We start from the raw sequence: 21724 nt of genomic DNA on the forward strand, positions 1-21724 counted from the left end.
CATTCTTCAGTCATACTAGATAACTGAGTTGCCATACTTTTTTTTTTTAACATCTTTATTGGAGTATAATTGGTTTACAATGGTGTGTTAGTTTCTGCTTTATAACACAGTGAATCAGCTATACATATATATATATATCCCCATATCTCCTCCCTCTTGCGTCTCCCTCCTACCCTCCCTACATACTTCTTTTTAATTTAAACTCCTTTATGTACTTTGTTCTTGGAATGAACATAATAATCTTTGGTTTGGGCTAATAGTTTATAATTGATGTAGTTTATAAGAAGTGTCCCCTTTTAAGGCATTTCTTAATGGAGTACCTCCTTAGGTACATGCTAGATCCATTTAATTATGGCTCTATTAATTGGGAATCAATTAATCAAACTTTAATTGAGTGCCTGCCAAGTACTAGGCTCTAGGCTCAGAGCCTTTGTTATACTGGTTCATATTGTAGAAAAAGATGTTGTCATGAAACATCTTTTGGGATATACTGAATTCAAAAAAATAAGATAAGCTTCCAGTTAAGCATAACAGATTGAACACCTGTTTAATTCTCTTATCCCTCCTAGAACTCTATGGAAATGACCATAAAGGAATGAAAAGAAAATAAAAATTTAAAGCCAAAAAGATAAGAGAACTAGAGAGAAGGGACAGCAGATAAGAGATGTCCATAAAATAGAAGCTTGAAAATGGTTGTTTGAGGTGAATGGTAAACTGTCTTAGCAGAAAGCTGAAGCCCAAACCTTTCATGGAGAGAGTGGGGTTAAGAAGCAAATCAGTTCACGTACCATAGAACCTTAGTCTTGGGTCTGGGGGCCTCTGTTATCTATGAAAGCAGGTATATGCGGTTGTGCTGAAAAACAGAATTGGTTAAATTTTTTTAAAGGAGCAGTTTATCCTGTAGATTTCTGGCCAGTGTAGGGGAAGGAGTCTATACAGGCAAAGACTGGAGGCTTACTCTCTAGAATGAGTGGTTGAACCAGATTAAACTGTAGCACAAATGGGGGTAGAGGAAACAACAGAGTAAAGAAAAGGAAATTAAGTCAGATGTTGAGGCCTCTAGTTCCCTACCCATGATCATTTCCCAAAGCACTTGCTATCTTGCTTATTCCCAAAGTGGGAGATAGAAGGTATCTTCCAGGATACTGTCTTGCCTAAAAGACTTGGAGATACTGCCATTTGGGTGTCTCTGAATGAAATAGCCAAATCTGTGCTTGATCACCTTACAGTGAAAGCCATTGAAAGGCACTGACCACCCATCCACATCATCTTCAATCAGTATTTTAGTGTCCCGCAAACAATCAAGGATCACCAGAGATTTGAGGGAACCTCCAATATAATAGAGATCAATAAAGAGACAAAGGAAAGGAACCTGATAAAAACCCAGTGCTGGGAAACAGGGAACTACTTGAAAATTAATATCCTCAGAGATAAGAGAAGGGATATTTCATCAGTGAGACAAGAAAAGACTAAAAAATGAAGACTTTTGGAAATTAAGAATATTATAGTAGAAGTTTAAAATATTGAACAGAAGTGGAAAATGAGCTTAGAAACCTCAGAAAGTGGGACAAAAGTCAAAGAGGTGATAGGGTATTAGTTCATGAGGTTCCAGTACTGAGTACTAAAATTCCAGAAAGGAAAAATAAAAGGGAGAAATTTATCAAGAAAAATACAACAAAAGAAAATTTCCCAGAATAGTAGAGTATGAGTATCCAGATAATTAACCTAATACCTAGTAAATGAGGAAAGAAACACACTGCTTTATAAAATCCTAGAACTCTGCATATAACATATTTGAAGAGCTTCTAGAGAGAGAAAATAGACCATGTGTAAAAGAATGTTGTCAGCAACAACACATGGAGCAGTGGAGCACTGCCTTGAAAATTCTGGGGAAAACAATTACTCACCTAGAAAATTCTGTACACTACCAAACCATCAGTCAAGTGTTAGGGCAAAATAAAGACATTCTCAAATACATAAGAGCTCAAAAATTCATTCTCACACATCTGCCCTCATAATTATCCTGGAGGATATGTATGTGTCACAGTGAGAATGTAAACAAAGGAACGATGTGAGGTTCAGAAAATGAGTTCCTAAAAGAAACAGAAAGGAGAAAAAAAATAAGAAAATGAGTTTCGACCCAGGAAAAAAGGAGATCGTGACGATGATAGAGGACAGTCTCAGAATGACGGTAGAACAGCAGCTTTTAGAGAGTTATCAGTTCAGATTGGAGCAAGACAAAAGAAGAGTATTTCCAAGAGAGTGGGGAGCAAACTTGATGGGTGAATTGATGTATTTGAGTGTATTAAGAGGAAATTTATACTTTTGTGATAGAGTTAGCTAAGTTAATGATAGATAATATATTAAAGAAAAAAGAAAACAAAGCAGTCATTATCCCTAGGAGAAGCAAGAAGTTGTGCAAGAAAAGTAATCATAATTCAGTACATGGTTCAGCTGAGAATGTCTGTATAGTTATAATTATGTAATATTGCTTATGTCAAATGTTGATATATCAAAAGAACATTAGAGGAGCAAAAGTCTTTATCTCCTATAGAAAAAAAAATTGGAAAATATCTGAAACCAAAAAAATCAAGGTAGAGTAGTATAAGCATGTTATTTAGAAATAAAGAAGTAAATATGAGAGGAAACAGCTAAAGGATTTGATGAGTGCTTTGGTGGAGCTGAAATCAGGAGTGGGGATTGCTATAGTTTTGTTTTTTTTAATAAGTCTAGAAATGCTGTTTGACTTCTTAAAGTATGTACATGCATTACTTTGATAAAAATTAAATGAAAAGATGTATCACTGCTGCCCAAAGGATAGATTAGTAGAATGAACTTGTGAAATGGTCTCTAGGAAACCACAGTTTAGACAAATCCACCATTGGAGCTGCTCATAATTACCCAGAAATATGTGAAATAGCTTTTGGACGAGATTTTCATACTTAGCATTGGCCAGAAAACTAACAGCTCTTCCCACAGAGAGCATTTCATCTGTGGTGGCTTCTTGACATAGGCTTCCAAGTGAAGGAATGCTGTGTAAACAGTACATACTTATTCAGTATTGAGTGAATGAAACCTGAATGAGAACAGCTTAGCACCCTTTGGGCATAAAAAATACTGTGTAGCTACAACACAGCAATTCTCGGTATAGTTGAAGGAAATTGTAATTTCTAAGAATGTGGCTGGGTACCTATCACACATTTTTATTCCTGGCTTCTTTAACCACTTGAAAAAATCAGTATCATCTTTTAAATATACATCAAAGGGTAGGAAAATAAGTTCCTGGAACTCAGCCAGCACCCCTCTCCCCAGCATGAAATTTCATTTGTTACAGCAGTTCTGGGTGGGACATGTGTGAAGGATGGATAATAGCATGAAACCATACAGCTGTTGTATAGTAACTTAAAAGGAAATTAGTATGTTATTAAGTAGAAAGTAGGCTGTTACCAACTGGACTGACAGAAGAAACCCAAAATACTTACAATCTTACAGTGGCAGGAAACAGGCCTCCCAGTCAGTCAGGTTGATTTATTTTGAACAAAGTTAGTAGGGCCTTTGTGAGACAAGCTTGGCTGGAGATTTGAAAGACCAGTTGTTGATTGTACTGTAAACTTTTCCCAGAGTTCTGAGGAGAGAGCAGTGGCAGTACCAGCAGCACTTTATTGCAGACAAGTGTATTGATAGGTAGAGATGACTAATAACATAGGTTTGATGATAAAGAAAAACCAGGAGCAGTAATCTATAAAGATGTTAACACAATTTTTGTGGTTAGCAGAAACTATTCGTCCTTTATCTTCCTTAACCTGGAAGTATGTATCCATAGAAATTTCAGATGAGACAGGTAAAACCAAAAAATAAGTCGTAAGCAATAAAACCAAAAACGTTGGTATAGCAGAAAGCTATTTTAATCAACACTTCTACTTTTCCTAATTCTATAAAGTTTGAGGAGGAAGGGGGGAGGGTACTTAATTGAAGTTGGTGACTGTGGCCAAATGGTAATTTATGGTTGAAAAGGGCTGATGGCCCCAGTTCCAGAAGCTGGCCAGCTTCTACTTGAGGTGAGTTAACAATACCTGTTGTTTAGGTCATAACTTGAAAGGATATATTAAGTGCATTATTGATATTAAATAATTGGACTTATTTTATATGCCTTTCATTATAAGATGGTTTAAGTTTGCACATGGTGCCAGAAAATATTGACTAGAATTTTAATACTTAAAGCTCCGAGCGTAGCAATTTTACATGCTTCGCTAGTTTTCTGTATTGTGCCCTCTTATATTTTCCTTTTGTCTGTGGCTTAACAAGATAAAATTAGCATTTTAAAAAATTATTTAAATGCAAGTACTGTTATTTTAAATACAACTTTTCTATACATTTTAACCTTCTTTTGTCAATATGCCAGTATCAATACTCATTTAAAACCTTTTAAAATAAAAATTAAGGCAAGATCTTTTTGTGTCTTTGTACAGGAAACTCTAAATACAGTGAAATGGGAGGAAAAGAAAATGCAATAATAAAGACAAATAAGGTTTGTTGAAATAAAGAAAAATATTTTTCTTAGATAATAACAGTTTATTATTGTTTTGGTACATAACTCTAGTGCCTCAGGTATATCAAAATATTTAAATATAACTATTGGGTGGGCCAAAAAGTTTGTTTGGGTTTTTCAGTACGATTTAACAGAAAAACCTAAATGAGCTTTTTGGCTAACCCAATATTACCTACCTATTATGGAAAGATTTTGTTTGCTGTAACACCAACCTCTCTTTACTTTTCTAGCCTCAAAGATCAAATCCGTGTACAAATCAGTGCTTCAGAAATTTTTTCTCCAATATCTTCTCTTCTGGTAGTCACACTGGAGAATCTTCTTTTACCTGTACAGCTTACCGGTTAGTATTTTCTGCTTTTAATATATGCTTTTTATATTTGATATTTTAGTTATTGTAGTTAACTTTTGGTAGAAATTTAAACTTGACTCAACAAACATTATGAAAGCAGCTTGTTTTATGTTTTTGTTTCTTTTGGCAAATAAACAAAGGGAAACCTGTTACTTTGTGACCCTCTATTATGCAGTGACTGCCTATGCTAGTGGTCTTCCTTTTCCTTAATAATAAATTAAGTTGTTCTACACAAGGTTTTTATGTGATAGAGAAGTAGGCTACTTGTTAAATGATGAGGGAAGTACCTAATAAAGCAGAACACTTTCAGAGTAGACTCAGTCATCTTTGAATCCTTAGTAACTGGCATTATAGATACTGAGTAGATATTTGTGGAATTTGAAGATTAAGTTGGAGTTTTAAAATCACATGGAGTTGGTTGAATGAACAAGACAGATTAAGATTGTGATTTAATTTTAGAGGTTGGCAAGGTACCAAAGAAAACAGTTACATCCGAGTAGCCTTTTGAAAAACTGAACTGTACCCATTTTTGGTTACAAAAATAACCATGCCTTCCTTTACTTTCTTCTTTTGTCTTATGCTTAGTTTCAGATGGCAAACTATTGCACCTAGAATTTTGGCTGGAACTGCTTGCTGCAACTTTGGTTCATGGGATAGAAGTAGTGTTGCTTTTTTCTCTCAATAATAAGGATATTAGTCTGAATTGACTTTTTAAAAATTCTGTCACTCAAGATAGAAAGTCAAGCATTATTTTTATGAATCAGATTAGTACAATTTAGATTTATAATATAAAATTTTTAGTTTAGGAATGAGTTCATTTTGAAAGTGTTTAAATAGAAGAAGGTTCTTTTTAAAAAAACATGATTTATAATGCTAGGTATAAAAACTTCTGCTATTTATGGTATAACCCAGTTGTTATTCTGAACTTAAATATTTGGAATTCTGATGAGGGTCTAAAATTTATCTTTTAGTACAGAATTTATAGAAGTCAATGAAATCAGTGCATTGATTAGGCAGAAGAGACAGGAACTGGAATTGTCATGGTTTCCTGATACATTACCTGGAATTGGAAGGTAAAAAAATAATTGTTTACTAAAGTGTCTACATGCTAACATGTGCATAAGATATCATTAATAAGGCACAGAGGTATCTTATTCAATAGGTATGTTTCTAAGAAAGTTTTGTTTAATTCAACTTCGGTGTTTCAGATGACTAATGAAAAGCCCCTATTTAAAGAACCCCTTGAAAAGTAAAGAATATTTTATTTATTTGTTTAATAAATGTAGATATTTGATTACTTTAACAGGGAGAGCACCCAAATGATAAGATTCATTATTAGTAATAGCATTCAGATCTTCCATCCTTCTTCTATTTTTTCCTCCATTCCAATCTTCCCTGTGTGCTATTAGCTGAAGCACTGATTTTATCATGACACTTCCCATTTCCACAGTGTTATTCTAAATAACTACTTGATCAAGTCCCTACTTTGCCCTGGCATTCATGACTTTCTATAATCTAGCTCTTTCTTTCTTAGTTTATTCTGAAGCTATTAACACATTGGTAGGTACACGATGTATACTTAAATCAGGCTCCTATGTAAAGACCAAGTTCCTTGCCAGAGTTTTATATTCATTCCTGTAACATACTGTAACTTTTATATATCATTGTAATACAGTTCTGCGAAGGGCCTTCACCCTCTAGGAATAACAGTGGAACATAAGTAAATTAGAAAGTCCAGTTATGTATAATATGAAACCTTTTCTTAGAGCTGTTTTCTTTATATATGTGCAAGTTGCACATTGTTCTTCAAGCTTCTTTCCTCCTACTCCAGAATCTCACCTTAGACTGGGTGAGATAGTGTTTTGTTAGGAGACCTGACTGAACAAAATAAGAGTCAAGAGTAGGAAGAAGCTGAGGGTGGATTGGTTGTGAATGAAGAAACTTTGGCGTCTTAGCAGGTCTATAGAGACCCTGGTAACCTTGAAGAGCCATCATCCTCAGATTGAGGAATTTTAGAATATAACATAACAATAGAAATCAGGTGTTTTTTTTCCTTTTTAAAAATGTATTTATTTTGATGTTTTTGGCCTTGATATATGCTGTAAAAACATAAAGAAGTCTAATAAAAAATGTGATAACCATCCATGATGGTTATCACATTCAAAATTCAAGTGATGTAGTTTTGTTTTTGTTACTTTTTTTAAATTTATGGACTGATTCCCCTTTGACCTTGATAATTTCTTTAAAACCTGATTTGATTAACTTGACTAAATTATCTCTTTGGTTGCCTGGAAGTGGAGGGGGGCTGGATCAAGGGGCATGAAGGAGCTTTCTGGGATGGCGGAAATGTTCTATTTCTTGTTTGGGGTGGAGGTTATACGGGTATATACATTGGTCAAAAGTCATCACACTGTGCACTTAAAATCTGTGCATTTCATTTGTGTATTTTATTTATCTGCATTTTATTATCCAAATTTATTATTTTTTAGAGTAGTGGGAAAAAAAGGCTAAAAATTTTTTTTGACAAAGTACTGCATTAACTTATTTAAATAAGAAACAACTGTTATGTATTAAGTTGCCTTTGATCTCCCTTTGCTATTAATTTATTGAAAAACATGCTTTTAAAAGGTTTTTTGTTTCGTTTTTGTTTTTTGCAGCCAGTTGGTAGCCATCTTTGAACAATGAGTAACCTTGAGCTTACATTTTTAGCTATTTGGCAAAAAATAAGTTAAGCACCCTGTATTTTAATGTTGCTAACCTGATTTGGAAAATGAGTACCTTTAAATTGCTGGTTTAATTTTTAAACCATTTAAACAAAAATGTCTTTATTTTGTTTTGAATTTTCAGAATTAGTTTTATACCCTGGAATATTGAAACAGAAGTGCTTCCTCTCACCTCCTCTGTGTTGCCAAGAACTATTTTTCCAACAAGTACCATATCTTTAGAAAATTTTGGTAAAGTTTTTGAAATTCTTTCTAGTTTAAAAAAAGTTATTAGCCTCTTTCAGTCTCATAAAAAGTATGAATGTTGATGACTTAGAAAAAGTGTAAAATAAGGTATAGATAGTAAGTCCTAGATATTTCTATAAATATTTGTACAGTGACTTGACTTTAAAATTGTCCCAACTAGAAAATTCCTTTTAAGAAATTACAGCTTCATGTCTTTGAGGAACTGATTAGAAGTCTCCTTTCTATTTAGGGCTTCAATGTTCAAACCATAGATCTTTAAAGTAATATCTCCTATTAATTATGAACAAATAGTTTGAATCTTTACTATTTGTGGATACCTGTTGTCTCTTGCTTTTGCCTAGTGATTCATTAAGCAAATGGCAGTTATCAGACGAAACATTTTCTTTAGTTTTTTTCCTTATAAAATTGCCCACATGGATTCAAGTCTTGGGATAACTCATTTCAGTAGCATTAAAAAATTGGTATTACTCAGGTGTTAGTAGCTATGCATTTATAATTTGATTCACAAGTATATTTTGTTTCACTCTGTTATAGATGTCTATTTTATGCTAAAATAAGCTTAAGCCAAACTATTATCATTTTTTGAAACATACACTGACTTTTTACTTTTTAAAAAACATGTATTATTAGGTACTTCTTGCAAAGGATATGCATTAGCACATACTCAAGAAGGAGAAGAGAAGAAGCAAACTTCTGGTACCTCAAACACCAGAGGATCAAGACGAAAACCAGCAGCAACAACTCCAACAAGGAGATCTACACGTAACACGAGAGCTGAACCAGTCAGTCAGTCTCAGAGGTCCCCAGTATCAAATAATTCTGGGTGTGATGCCCCAGATAGTAATAATCCATCTGTAAGTGTTTCCTCTTCAGGTGAGTCAGAAAAGCAAACAAGGCAGGCTCCAAAACGGAAGTCTGTAAGAAGAGGAAGAAAACTACCTTTACTGAAAAAGAAACTTCGGAGCTCTATACCTCCCCCTGAAAAATCATCTTCCAGTGATTCAGCAGATGAAGAAATAGTAGAATCTGACATACCACCTGTGTTAGAGAAAGAACAGCAATCAGATGTAGAAAGTAGTAACACTGTGCAGATAAATGTAGAAAATGAGTCTGCTAATGGCTTGAGAAGTTGCAGTGAGCCAGTAGAAGCAAGTGAGGAACATAGTGAGACCCATGATACAGAGGAAAGAGTAGAATCTTTATATTCTGAGTCTGGTACCCAAGATCCTCCTGTGCTAGTTGGAGAGGAGGAGGAAATTCAAAAAGTTGAGACTACAGGTATAGAGGCTAATATTTTATGTCTGGAAAGTGAGATTTCTAAGAATACTTCTGAAAAAGGAGGTGACCCATTGGAAAATCAAGACCAAATAGCTTTACCTTCAGAATCAGAAGTAAAAGCAGATGGATGTACAGATCATCTTCCAAATGATTTTCTTACATGTTCAGGATCTGAAATTGAAGTATACCAACCTATATCAAGCCTAGGTGAGATCCCTGAGAAAGCAGAGTCAGCAGTTAATGAAGAAAAAGTTATGGAGAGTCCTATAGTAAAAATTACTGATCATAAAGATTCTACAGTAAAAACAGAACATCTTATTGACAGCCCCAAATTAGAATCTTCTGAGGGTGGAATTATACAAACAGTGGACAAAAAATCTGTTGAGAGCTCAGAGGTTCATTTGCTTGGGCATGTTGAAAATGAAGATGCAGAAATAATTGCAACATGTGATACTTCAGGGAATGAAAATTTCAATAGTATTCAGGACTCTGAAAACAATTTATTAAAAAAAAATCTTAACACCAAATTGGACAAATCTTTCGAAGAAAAGACTGAATCTCTGGTTGAACATCCCGGATCTACAGAATTGCCTAAAACACATGTTGCACTGATTCAGAAGCATTTTAGTGAGGACAATAATGAAATGATACCTATGGAATGTGATTCATTTTGCAGTGACCAGAATGAATCTGAACTCGAACCATCTGTAAATGCTGATGCTAAACAATTGAATGAAAATTCTGTGGAGCACAGTTCCCTAAAGAATATGTCATCTTCTTGTCCTTCAAATGAAAAGGTTGAAACTGTATCTCAACCATCTGAAATCCCAATAGATACGATAGATAAAGCCAAAAAGCCTCGTACTCGAAGATCTAGATTTCATTCTCCATCTACAACTTGGTCTCCCAACAAAGACACTGCACGAGAAAAGAAGCGGTCTCAGTCTCCATCTCCCAAAAGAGAAACTGGAAAAGAAAGCAGGAAGTCTCGATCACCATCTCCCAAGAAAGAATCTTCAAGAGGACGGAGAAAATCTCGTTCTCAGTCCCCAAAAAAGGACCCACGAGAAAGGAGGAAATCTCAGTCTCGATCTCCAAAAAGAGATAGCACTAGGGAAGGCAAAAGATCTGAATCACTCTCCCCAAAAAGAGACACTTCTAGAGAGAACAGAAGATCTCAGTCAAGACTGAAAGATTCCTCCCCAAGAGAAAAATCCAGGTCCCGGAGCAGAGAAAGAGAAAGTGATAGAGATGGCCCAAAGAGAGATCGAGATAGAGAAAGGAGAACCAGAAGGTGGTCTCGGTCCAGATCTCGTTCTAGGTCACCATCAAGATCTAGAACAAAAAGTAAGAGTTCATCATTTGGTAGAAATGACAGAGTCAGTTATTCTCCTCGATGGAAGGAAAGATGGGCAAATGATGGTTGGAGATGTCCACGAGGAAATGATCGATACAGAAAGAATGACTCAGAGAAACAGAATGAAAATACAAGAAAAGAAAAAAATGACATCAGTCCAGATGCTGATGATTCAAATTCTGCTGACAAACATAGAAATGACTGTCCCAGTTGGGTAACAGAAAAAATAAATTCTGGGCCTGATCCGAGGACCAGAAATCCAGAAAAGTTAAAAGATTCTCATTGGGAAGAAAATAGAAATGAAAATTCAGGGAATTCTTGGAATAAAAACTTTGGTTCAGGTTGGATGTCGAACCGTGGTAGAGGTAACCGTGGCAGAGGCGCCTACAGAGGTGGTTTTGCCTACACAGATCAAAATGAAAACAGGTGGCAAACCCGAAAACCCCTCTCAGGGAATTCAAATAGTTCAGGGAATGAGACTTTCAAGTTTGTGGAACAGCAGCCCTATAAACGGAAAAGTGAGCAAGAGTTCTCATTTGATACACCTGCAGATAGGTCGGGGTGGACATCTGCATCTAGTTGGGCTGTGAGAAAGACTCTGCCAGCAGATGTACAAAACTATTATTCACGACGAGGGAGGAATTCTTCAGGTCCACAGTCTGGATGGATGAGACAAGAGGAGGAAACAACTGAACAGGGTAACATGTTTATTTATCAACACTTTTATTTGAAGAAAGAGATTATAAATTTAATACCTTATTTATATGAATTGAAATAATCCCTATTTATAGTTTTATGTTAAAATGAATCCCAGTTATTTACAAGTCACTTTGTATTGTATAATAGATATACACTTCAATATTTCTTTTTTCACCCCATGCCTGCCCCAAACCTTGCCAAAGACATAAATATTTTAAGTATAATTTGCTACAGTAGAAGAATTTGAGATAGTTCTCTGCAGGATTTAAATTCTGTTTCATTTATATCAGATGTGTGCACTTGAAATTTTTTTTTTAATGTTTTATTTGAATTCTATTTATTTATTTATTTGTTTGTTTATTTATGGCTGTGTTGGGTCTTCGTTTCTGTGGGAGGGCTTTCTCTAGTTGTGACGAGCGGGAGCCACTCCTCATCGCGGTGCGCGGGCCTCTCACTGTCGTGGCCTCTCTTGTTGCGGAGCACAGGCTCCAGACGCGCAGGCTCAGTAGTTGTGGCTCACAGGCCTAGTTGCTCCGTGGCATGTGGAATCTTCCCAGACCAGGGCTCGAACCCGTGTTCCCTGCATCGGCAGGCAGATTCTCAACCACTGCGCCACCAGGGAAGCCCTGCACTTGAAATTTTTTGATCATTGTTTTCCTATAAATAAGTCACTCTGCTAAAAAAAGATTTATCTTTCCTTGACTTTTCTTGGGAACATTGCAAGAAAAACTCTGTTGCAGATTTTAAAAAAGTGATTAACCTTCTTATTTAGTAATCTAATTAAATTTTCTGTGATTATTTCTTTAACTAGGAAGTTTCTTGAGCTACTGATTCTTTGTGAGTGTTGACCGATGTTATTGTGTGAAGTTATGCTTTAAAATAATTTTAGTTGAATGTTTTCTTTCAATTAGAAAATCAACCCACATTATTTAGGAATGACAGGATTAAACTGAATAATTGGGTATTGGTTTAGGTGTTCTGTTAATTGCTATTTTATTGTAACCAGTGGTTCTTTGTTTCTCTGGCTAAAGAAATTTGTAACATGAATTTTTTTCATAAGCCTTTTTTCTTTTGATAGATTCTAACCTAAAAGACCAAACAAACCAACAAGGTGATGGTTCTCAGCTACCTATAAATATGATGCAACCACAAATGAATGTAATGCAGCAACAAATGAATGCACAACACCAGCCTATGAATATCTTCCCATATCCAGTGGGTGTTCATGCTCCTTTGATGAATCTCCAGCGCAATCCGTTTAACATTCATCCTCAGCTGCCCTTGCATCTGCACACAGGAGTACCTCTCATGCAGGTAGCTGCTCCCACCAGTGTATCTCAGGGACCACCACCACCACCACCCCCTCCCCCTCCATCCCAGCAAGTCAGCTACATTGCTTCACAGCCAGATGGAAAGCAATTGCAGGTATGTTTTCAGCAACTCAAGTTTAATCAACATAGCCATTGTAAACATTTAGCTATTAGGGACAGATGTTCAAGAAAGGGCTTCCTGGCTGGATATCCATACACAATGACTTATTTGGTTAGGTTTATGGTAAACCTTCGTAACCCCTTTTTCACTGTCCTTCCCCAAACCTCCCACTCCCAAATGAGCAAATGAACTGAATGCATAATATCAAATCTGAGCTACTTATAGGCTATTGCTGATACCCAAACAGGTTTTTTGGTCAGGTTAAAAAGACCAAATTATGAGCCAAACTAGAATCAAGTGGTGGACACTTTCCCTGATTTATTGGACTTTTAAGGGGTGGGAACTTGTTGTGATTGGGTACTGTGATAAACCTTGTACTGTTTTGTTCAAACACCAGATAAAGCTGTTCATTGTCATTACCTTCTGTGTTTCACTTTCATGAATTTACCATGCTGAAAAAAGTGCCTCTGAGGCACTTCTTAAATATAGAAAAATTTCAATAATGATCTGTAAACATTGTGTTGATTATAGTTTCATGTCTACATCTCAGAAATTCTAGAATCCTGACAGCAGGAGTTGGAAGAGCAGGGTTGTGGGGATTCGGGATCTTGTATCTTTTTCTGCTGTCAACTCACCGCAAGTCGTTTGACTTCACTGCCTCACTTTCCTCCGCCTTTGAAGGGGGGGCACCTACTCTAAAGAGCCTTGTAGGAAAGATACTGTTATTAATGCTGCTCTGCTGCTTGTTGGTTTTAGTGTTGCCGTCAGAACATTACAATACATATATATTTTTTTAAAGTCATCATGAAATATTTAAATGGGGCTCTGTTTAGGAATGTTACTCATTTTTCTTCAGAGTCCTTTAGATATAAATGACCTGAAATATGCATTTCCCTTAAGTACTTAAGTATTGGATTGCTATGATTTTTTTTTGATGTTATTTCTAATAGGTGACTAAAAGACTTTTATTGAGTACAAGTAACTCATTAACTGATGATAACTCTTTAAAACAGGGTATTCCTAGTGCTTCTCATGTAAGTAATAACATGAGTACACCAGTCTTGCCTGCTCCGACAGCAGCCCCAGGAAATATGGGAACAGTTCAGGGACCAAGTTCTGGTAATACTTCGTCATCAAGTCACAGCAGAGCTTCTAATGCTGCTGTAAAATTGGCGGAAAGCAAAGTAAGTGTTACAGTGGAAGCCAGCGCAGATAGCTCGAAGACAGACAAGGCAAGTTCAAAGTTGAGAGCAACCTACATAATTCTGTATATGATAAAGATGAAAAAATAACAGCTTTCTATTGTATAAGTGGTGAAGGGAATTTATTGTTGATAGTCTTAAATTCCAATATTATTTAAAGGGTTCTGTCTAAATATGTTGGTGCCAATTGAATTACTGGTAGTATTTCATATTTATTTTTAGAAATGTTTGGTATGTGTTAGTAAATAACTTTTGTATTTATAACACTAATATTTGAATAGTTCCTTGCAATAATGTAAATGTACAGTGTTTTCAATTTTATATTTTTAAAGAATTTTTTTTGAAAGTACGTGATTGGGCAAATAATAATTATACATTTTCCTCTTACCAGAAATTGCAAATTCAAGAAAAAGCAGCACAGGAGGTAAAATTGGCCATTAAGCCATTTTATCAAAATAAAGATATCACCAAGGAAGAATATAAAGAGATTGTGCGGAAAGCGGTAGATAAAGTAAGTTATAGCTTTAGTGTAGTTATGTACATATTGTTTTGAACATGCCTGTTTTAATAAAGGAATGCTTAATTAAATTAATTAAAATAGTAAGAGGTAGCTTCTACCGTTCTTGTCTGTTTTTTTACCTTTTGAGATAACGAAACACGTACCCGACAGGAGATAATGAAACATTAAAAAATGTCTGGTTATCTTTGGCATATTTGTTTTTCATAAAGCTTTCCATTTTCCTTTAATCTGTTTAAGTATGAGAAAAATATTCCCCCTTCTTTTTTTTATAGGTTTGCCATAGTAAGAGTGGAGAAGTAAATTCTACCAAAGTGGCAAATCTGGTTAAAGCCTATGTAGACAAATACAAATATTCACGGAAGGGAAGCCAAAAGAAAACTCTGGAAGAACCTGTGTCTGCTGATAAAAACACAGGCTGAAGTGGGGAGCACTATAAAGGACACTATCAAGATACCTGCAAAGTGCAATTTCAACATGTACCTTTAATGGAAAATCATACATAACTGTGATTGAAATTTGGTTTTGATAAAATTATTTTTTTTAATGTAGGATATAATGTTTTGCTCTAAATAAATATAGTTCTGCACCGCAACTTCTATATCTTTTCCTCCCTTCCTCCCCCTCCCCCCCCCAAATAAAAACAAATTCAAGGGAAAGTAAAGGGGTAAAGGAATGTGCATTTTTACTAGGACTGTGTTATATTGTGGATACTGGAAGATGTACAGCTTTTTGATTTGAACAATGGAGTGCATAAATGATGAACTTCTGAGTGCACTGGTTTTGGAAGAGATATATATAATACATTTATTCTGTCAGGCTAAAAATAAAGTATGATCTTTATGATTTTTCTCTCTAATTATACAAAGATAAATAATGTATTACCATGAAAAATATTTCTAGTAACAGAACATACCAATTGCAGGGTTCCTACTGTGTATTTTTAAAGCACACATCTGAGTAAATTGCTTAGATAGAAAACAAATTATCACACGAGTAAAATTCAGTGTTCAAAACTTTAGAACACTGTTCACCTATTGTATCACCAAATAAAGTTTATGCTGCTTGTTTTTCTTTTGTGCCTTTTTTTCCCCCAGTTGAGATGAAGCAATTTGATTTGCTAGATTTACAACTTTGGCAGTCTAAGCTCTGTTGAATTTAGAAGACCTGTTTGGAGAAAATGTTGACTTTGTAAAAATTATGTTCTTCCATAATATCTTCTACTTATCAGAGATGGTAAATTGTTTGAGCCAATTGGAGAATTGCTTTTAAGTAGTGACCCTCCCTTCCCTGTGGCTACGGTAGAATCATGACATTGCTTCAGTGGCTTTCAGGTTCTTGCTCATCTGACTAATCACTAATGAAATTCTTCTCACATTTTAGAAATCTCCAAATGCTTTACAGTGAATAAAGTGTTAATTTGGTGACCATATGGTGGCCATTAACCATGTTGCAAAATTCTAGACATTAAAACCGGTGTTTCGGAAAAAGGAGAGGAATTAAATAATGGAGTCTTGGTTAGGCTTTCAGGGACTAGAGATTGGTTTTTTTTTAGTACTGTTTTTATTAAAGGTAAGTTTAAAATGTTCTAGCCTTATTATTTTATTTGGCATCTTGGAAGAAAAAATGGATTATTTCCATGATAAACTGTTTCATTCCAGTAACAGTTTTCAATAGATACCAAATAACTGGAAAGCACTTCAGATAAGATGTTAATGGCACAAAGATGGATCTGTGCCTCAGTGAGACAGACTGACCCTCGTACTAGCTAAATAGTGAAAGCAATACTCTTCAGGACTGTGCTTTTCTGAAGTAAAGATTATCTGTTTCTCAATTTTATGTGTATAATACTTTCCTGGTGCTAGCTTTGATAGGCGAATTTTGAAATATTGGCCCCAGTAATGATTGTGCCAGTTCATAATCTTTATTAGATTATGAGTATAATCCCAAAAGTGGTAGAAATATTTCCAAGCAGTTTCTGATCTTTTTCTGCATTTCTGGGCATTTGTAATATGGTATTCTACTGATTTATATATATTTTTAATTAAGGTTTGTGTTTAGATTATGATGGGGAAAGAGTTTTGGAAGTATATTTCTTCTAATAAAATATTAAGACAGTGTTTTAAATATCAGTGCACACCTCATTTGTTTCAGTTTTGAACTCTAGAAACAATTGTGTGAATTTTTAATCTATTTTGGGTTAAAGCTGGTTCACATTTAGAAAATTTTGTAGCAAGTTGCCTAAATTGATTTAATCACACAACATATTTTTCCGACATTTTCTTTCAGTGACATTTGGGAGTTGGATGACAGTTTAAAATTTGCTTTATACCGTTTAGCTTGTGCAAACATGTTTAAAAGTTTTGAAGAAAAATAGGTGGTGTGGTCAAGAGTTAAAAGTCTCACATCTTTGGTAGCAGTGCCAAGAATTTAATTCCACCTTTCTTGAATAACAAGAGTGTACTCTGTATCTGGTTGGGGTACTGGTTGGCCTGCAATTGAAATAGCTAATGAAGAATATTACTGGACTAGAATCAACTTTGAAATATTTAAGAATGTATTAGAAAGTGCATGCTTTATGTTAAAAAAATACATTGCTTTTTAACATTTCCCATTCTTGCTTTTATCAGAAATTTACATTAATTTTGCATGTGCACAAACTTAAAAACATTTTGTGGGGTTACAGATTCCTCTTGTTATTTATGAAGATTGAGTATTAACCTTTGAAACCTTGGTCTCTTTAACTTTCTAGTCACATTGACTGATGTTTCAGGCTATAGTGATGCCTAGAATTTTGAGACTAAAATTAGTTATTTTAACATTCCAAATTTTTTTATTTTTCTCCTCTGGTAATTATATTTTTTCCATTATTTTCCTTTAAATGGCCACAGTGTGTACTGCTTGAATGTTCCATCCAAAAGATGTAGCTTCACAAGCACAGTGCTTGCTCCACGGTCCATGAGACATTGTTTGTAGTATGAGGATGGAGTGCTGTCTACTGAAACAATACTCTTATTAAACAGATATGTAGTATGTAATATTTTCTAATAAATTCTTTTGATAAACAAAGTAGTGTCTTTAACGTTTTATTATTAAGATTCCTGGGAAATGGTGACTTTCACCACATAAACTCTTTCCAAACATGTGTTGCAGCATTTCTTGGATTTGTACCAAAGTAGTTAGGCCTAGCATCATAGTTAACGTACATGTCCAAGTTGTAAAGCAAGCGGAGTTAGCTATAAGCATGTATTTTAATAGCATTTTTTCCTAATTACATATCATTGTAGGAAATTAGAACAGCTTATTTAGTAAATTTAAAAATCTGTAAAAGAGGGAAGAAACCTAAAAACAAAAGGAGAAAAATAGCCTGTAATCCTACCACTTAAAGGTAACAACTATTAACACTGATCAAACTGCACGTAACTGTGTTATAACATTTTCACTTAATGTATTGAGAAGTTTCCATTTTAATAATTCTGCAGCATGACTTTTAATAGCTATAATAGTATTCTATTACACGGATATACCATTACTTAAAACAGTCCTCCACTGTTGGATATTAAGCTATTTTTACTAATATAAATAATAAAATTAGTAAAATATAAATTGTACTAATATAAATGACTGATGTAAACATCTTTATACATAAATTGTACCCATTTCAGATTATTTTCTGGGATTTGATTGCTGTAAGTAGAATATCTTGATCAGTTTTTATTTCCCCCTAAAATTTTTTAAGATGTAATTATATACATACACTTGAAGTGTAATTTTTTAAATTCAGTTTAAAACAATATATTTAGTTTAAAACTCCATTGTTTTCCTAAGCTGATTTGTCTCTGCAAAGAGAACCATCAGAAAGTTATTTTTCCCAAATGCTTCAATGCATTTATAAGATGCTTTTTAAGGCTCCCGGAAAATAGTTTTCACAGATCTTTTTCCCCAGCACGTGAATTATATCCTGTAAACTTGTGCATTTCTAGTTCCCTTAATAACTTGAAGATATAGTCATGTCCATGTTCTATTTTATAGGGGCTATATCGTGTTCCTCTGTTGATGGACATTTTAAGTTATGTACAGGTTTTGGTTACTAGAAACAATGTTTTGACTAACACCCTGTGTGACTTACCTCTGCCAATCTTTTTGTGTACAAGGTTACAAATCCTAATTTATAGTTCCTCCACAGTGTCTGAGCTTATAGTTTACTCTTAGTTCCAACTTTGATATTGTGACAGCATGTAAGATTGCTCTTGTTTTTAGGGTCTTAACATGCATTTTATCAGTGCACACCTACTGTGTGTCAGGAATTCTTGGATTCTTCACATATTACCGGGTTTAATCATACCACAGTTTTCTTTTTTTTTTTTTTTTTTTTTTTTTTTTTTTTTTTTTGTGGTACGCGGGCCTCTCACTGTTGTGGCTTCTCCCATTGCAGAGCACAGGCTCCGGACGCGCAGGCTCAGAGGCCATGGCTCACGGGTCTCGCCGCTCCGCGGCATGTGGGATCCTCCCGGAATGGGGCACGAACCCGTGTCCCCTGCATCGGCAGGCGGACGCTCAACCACTGCGCCACCAGGGAAGCCCTACAGTTTTCTAAAAGAATGGTACAATAGTAGCATATTAAGCTTGTACTATGTGATAGGCATTCTGTCAGACATACTTACCTTATTTTATCTATAAAACTAATTCTAGTAATTATCTTTGTTCTACTGATGAGAAAATTGAGATGCATAAAGCTTTAACTGAGTTACCTAGTTACACAGCTACTTAGTGATAGAGCCAGGTTTCAGACCTAGGATTCAGACCTAGGATCGGTAGACGCCGTAAACTAACATCACATGTGGGAGTAATGGCTGAAATAAAAAAGTATAGTGGGAGCACAGAACTGACTTTGCTTGGGGGAATAAGGTGCGAGGAAGAGTGATAAAACCAAAAAACCTTTAAAGGTAGTGACTGCCTTCAAAATCAGGATAGTGGTCACTGATATGGGGGAGGGAGGAGGCTGTGACTGAGATGGGACAAACGCCTGGGAAGGAGGGGGACTACCAAGGTCTACTTCTTGACCTGGGCAGTTGTTACATAATAAACTCTACTCTTTATGCACTTTGTTATATGTGGTGGTATATTTCACAGTAAAAATTTTTTTAAAAAAACAATACAGAGGCCAGCAATTAACTCAAAGCCATTGTTTAGATTTTTGGTAGACAAATCTACCATTCTTCATTCCTTCCCTTCTTTCAATCTAGTCTCAGTGGGAAAAAGAAATCCATGAATTTGGGGAGAAAAAATAATTCCCCACTGAAAGAATAATTATGCATCACATAAAATATGCTTCTGTAAGAAATGTGCAAGAGAGTGAAGTGTGCAACACTTAAAAGTGTGCTTTCTATATTAGATGGTGGCAGCTTTCAGCTCCCTTTTTTTTTTTCTTTTTCAATGAGCATTTTTATGGACTGCGACCTTTCCCAAAATAAGTTATGTTTTTGCTTATGTGAGGTTTAATATTTTTCCTTATTATTATTTATTTTTGGTTGCATTGGGTCTTTGTTGCTGCACGCGGGCTTTCTCTAGTTGCGGCGAGCAGGGGCTACTCTTCGTTGTGGTCTGAGGGCAGCTTATTGTGGTGGCTTGTTGCGGAGCACGGGCTCTAGGTGTGCAGGCTTCAGTAGTTGTGGCTCGCAGCCCCTAGAGCGCAGACTCAGTTGTGGCGCACGGGCTTAGTTGCTCCACGGCATGTGGGATCTTCCCGGACCAGGGCTCGAACCCGTGTTCCCTGCATTGGCAGGCGGATTCCCAACCACTGCGCCACCAGGGAAGCCCTCAGCTCCCCTTTTTCACTAAGTTATTTTTTTTTTTAACAAATGATGACAATTTCCAAAGCATAACTCAAAAGTTGCCGGTTCCCAGGCAACTGCTCTGCAAGAGTGGATCTGTTTAAAGGGTCAACCTGAAAATTAGGCTAGCGTTATCTTTCACACAGTTTAGCTTGTAAACAGGGCATAATCTCTGATAATTCAAGTCAGTGAATCCTCTCTAAAGCAAAGGCTAAACATTTTCCTCATGAGTTTAGGGAAGCTATAATGTATAGTCAAGGGATTCTGGAACCCTCTCAACCAAATGTGGTTCAGCCTTGTGTTTTAATTCCAGACTACACTTTGTGGAGCCCATTAGGTTCTCTTGGTGGCCAAACCATTTCTCTGCTTAGCAACATCCAACTCACTTTGCTCCTCCCTGGAATTCTTCAACAGTTTTATTCCATGCATTTTGTGTGAAAAGTGTTTATAACTTTGATCTCTTACTAGTTATTTAAGCCCTGCACTAGTTAATCTATAATCTCTTCCTTACCACTATACAGTCTGTCAAATATCTACAGCCCCTTAAAGTCTCTAATTAAAAGACATTTTTTCTCCACAGAGCCCTTCCCACTTTGGCTTCCCCCACCCATCAATCCAATGAAGCCTGTCAAATGATGGAACTCCCAAAACACTTTATAATTTTCTTATGGCCCTTGTCCTACCTTTTCTCCTTTATTACTGTTCGGTCAAAATGACCCACGTGGTTAATCCTGTAGCTGTGCTCCTGCTTCTTAGCGGCTCGTTTTGGTGATAAAGAACATTGTGCTTCTCTATTGTTTAATGCTTTAATCACAGTGATTAAGATCAGGACAGAAGTCACTTATCCAAAACATTCTCATTTTAAAAATCATTTTTATTGTCATTTTATGGTTAAAAAAACATACATGGCATGACTATAAAGTAATGAGACGAGTTTTCATGTGTGGCTTCTATTACTGAGTCTCATTAGTATATAGTCACATCCTGTCTTGAGCTTGGAAGAAAAATATGCCTTGGCTATATGATTATCAATTTTGTTACTTAAAATTTATTGGGTGCCAACAGAGCACTAGGCACATATATAACACAGAATTTACAGTCTCTATGTTGTAGACTATATTATTTACATAGATTTCTCAAAGATAACATTAAAGCATGTATTTACAGAACTTTAGACAAAAATAACAATACTGGAAATCAGCAAGTTTCTGTCTAGCAAGGAGCACCTTTTCATGAATGAGGGTTATGCAGAACTAATTGTGCAAGAGCACTTTAATTCCATTACCCAGCAAGTCCATGTTATTTCATTATATAGTTCTATAAAGCTATAAGATGAAAACCTAAGTGGGAAGCCATAACTGGTTTCATTAGGTCAAATATATTTAGCAAATTCTCTGCTGAGACCAATGCTTGAAGGGACTACAGACATATTTACATATTAGAGCACAAAAGCTATAACTACAGCATGCAATTCCAATGAGGTGGAAGAATGGTGAATATGAAAATCATTTTTCTAAACCTAGAGTTTCTTTTCTATGA

General features: G+C 35.5%; 1 protein-coding gene across 6 annotated transcripts in view; it reads left to right on the top strand.

Annotated features, from left to right (window-relative positions):
- Window positions 1–17420, top strand: part of SCAF11 (SR-related CTD associated factor 11) — a 75044-nt gene extending 57624 nt beyond the window's left edge. For 2 of the 6 annotated variants that reach the window (XM_081248255.1, XM_081248256.1), the window contains 9 exons: window positions 4470–4528; window positions 4780–4889; window positions 5870–5971; window positions 7746–7852; window positions 8498–11200; window positions 12280–12626; window positions 13646–13864; window positions 14226–14345; window positions 14627–17420. In XM_081248255.1, coding sequence (XP_081104381.1) covers window positions 4470–4528; window positions 4780–4889; window positions 5870–5971; window positions 7746–7852; window positions 8498–11200; window positions 12280–12626; window positions 13646–13864; window positions 14226–14345; window positions 14627–14773 — 3914 coding nt within the window. In that variant the 3' untranslated portion in view covers window positions 14774–17420. The remainder of the gene's footprint in view (window positions 1–4469; window positions 4529–4779; window positions 4890–5869; window positions 5972–7745; window positions 7853–8497; window positions 11201–12279; window positions 12627–13645; window positions 13865–14225; window positions 14346–14626) is intronic. The other 4 variants (XM_081248257.1, XM_081248258.1, XM_081248259.1 and 1 more) reach the window with 4 other exon arrangements.
- Window positions 17421–21724: the final 4304 nt, after the last annotated feature.

The sequence above is a fragment of the Mesoplodon bidens genome (genome assembly GCF_964165515.1).
Source record: "Mesoplodon bidens genome assembly, chromosome: 11".
Lineage (NCBI taxonomy): Eukaryota > Metazoa > Chordata > Mammalia > Artiodactyla > Ziphiidae > Mesoplodon > Mesoplodon bidens.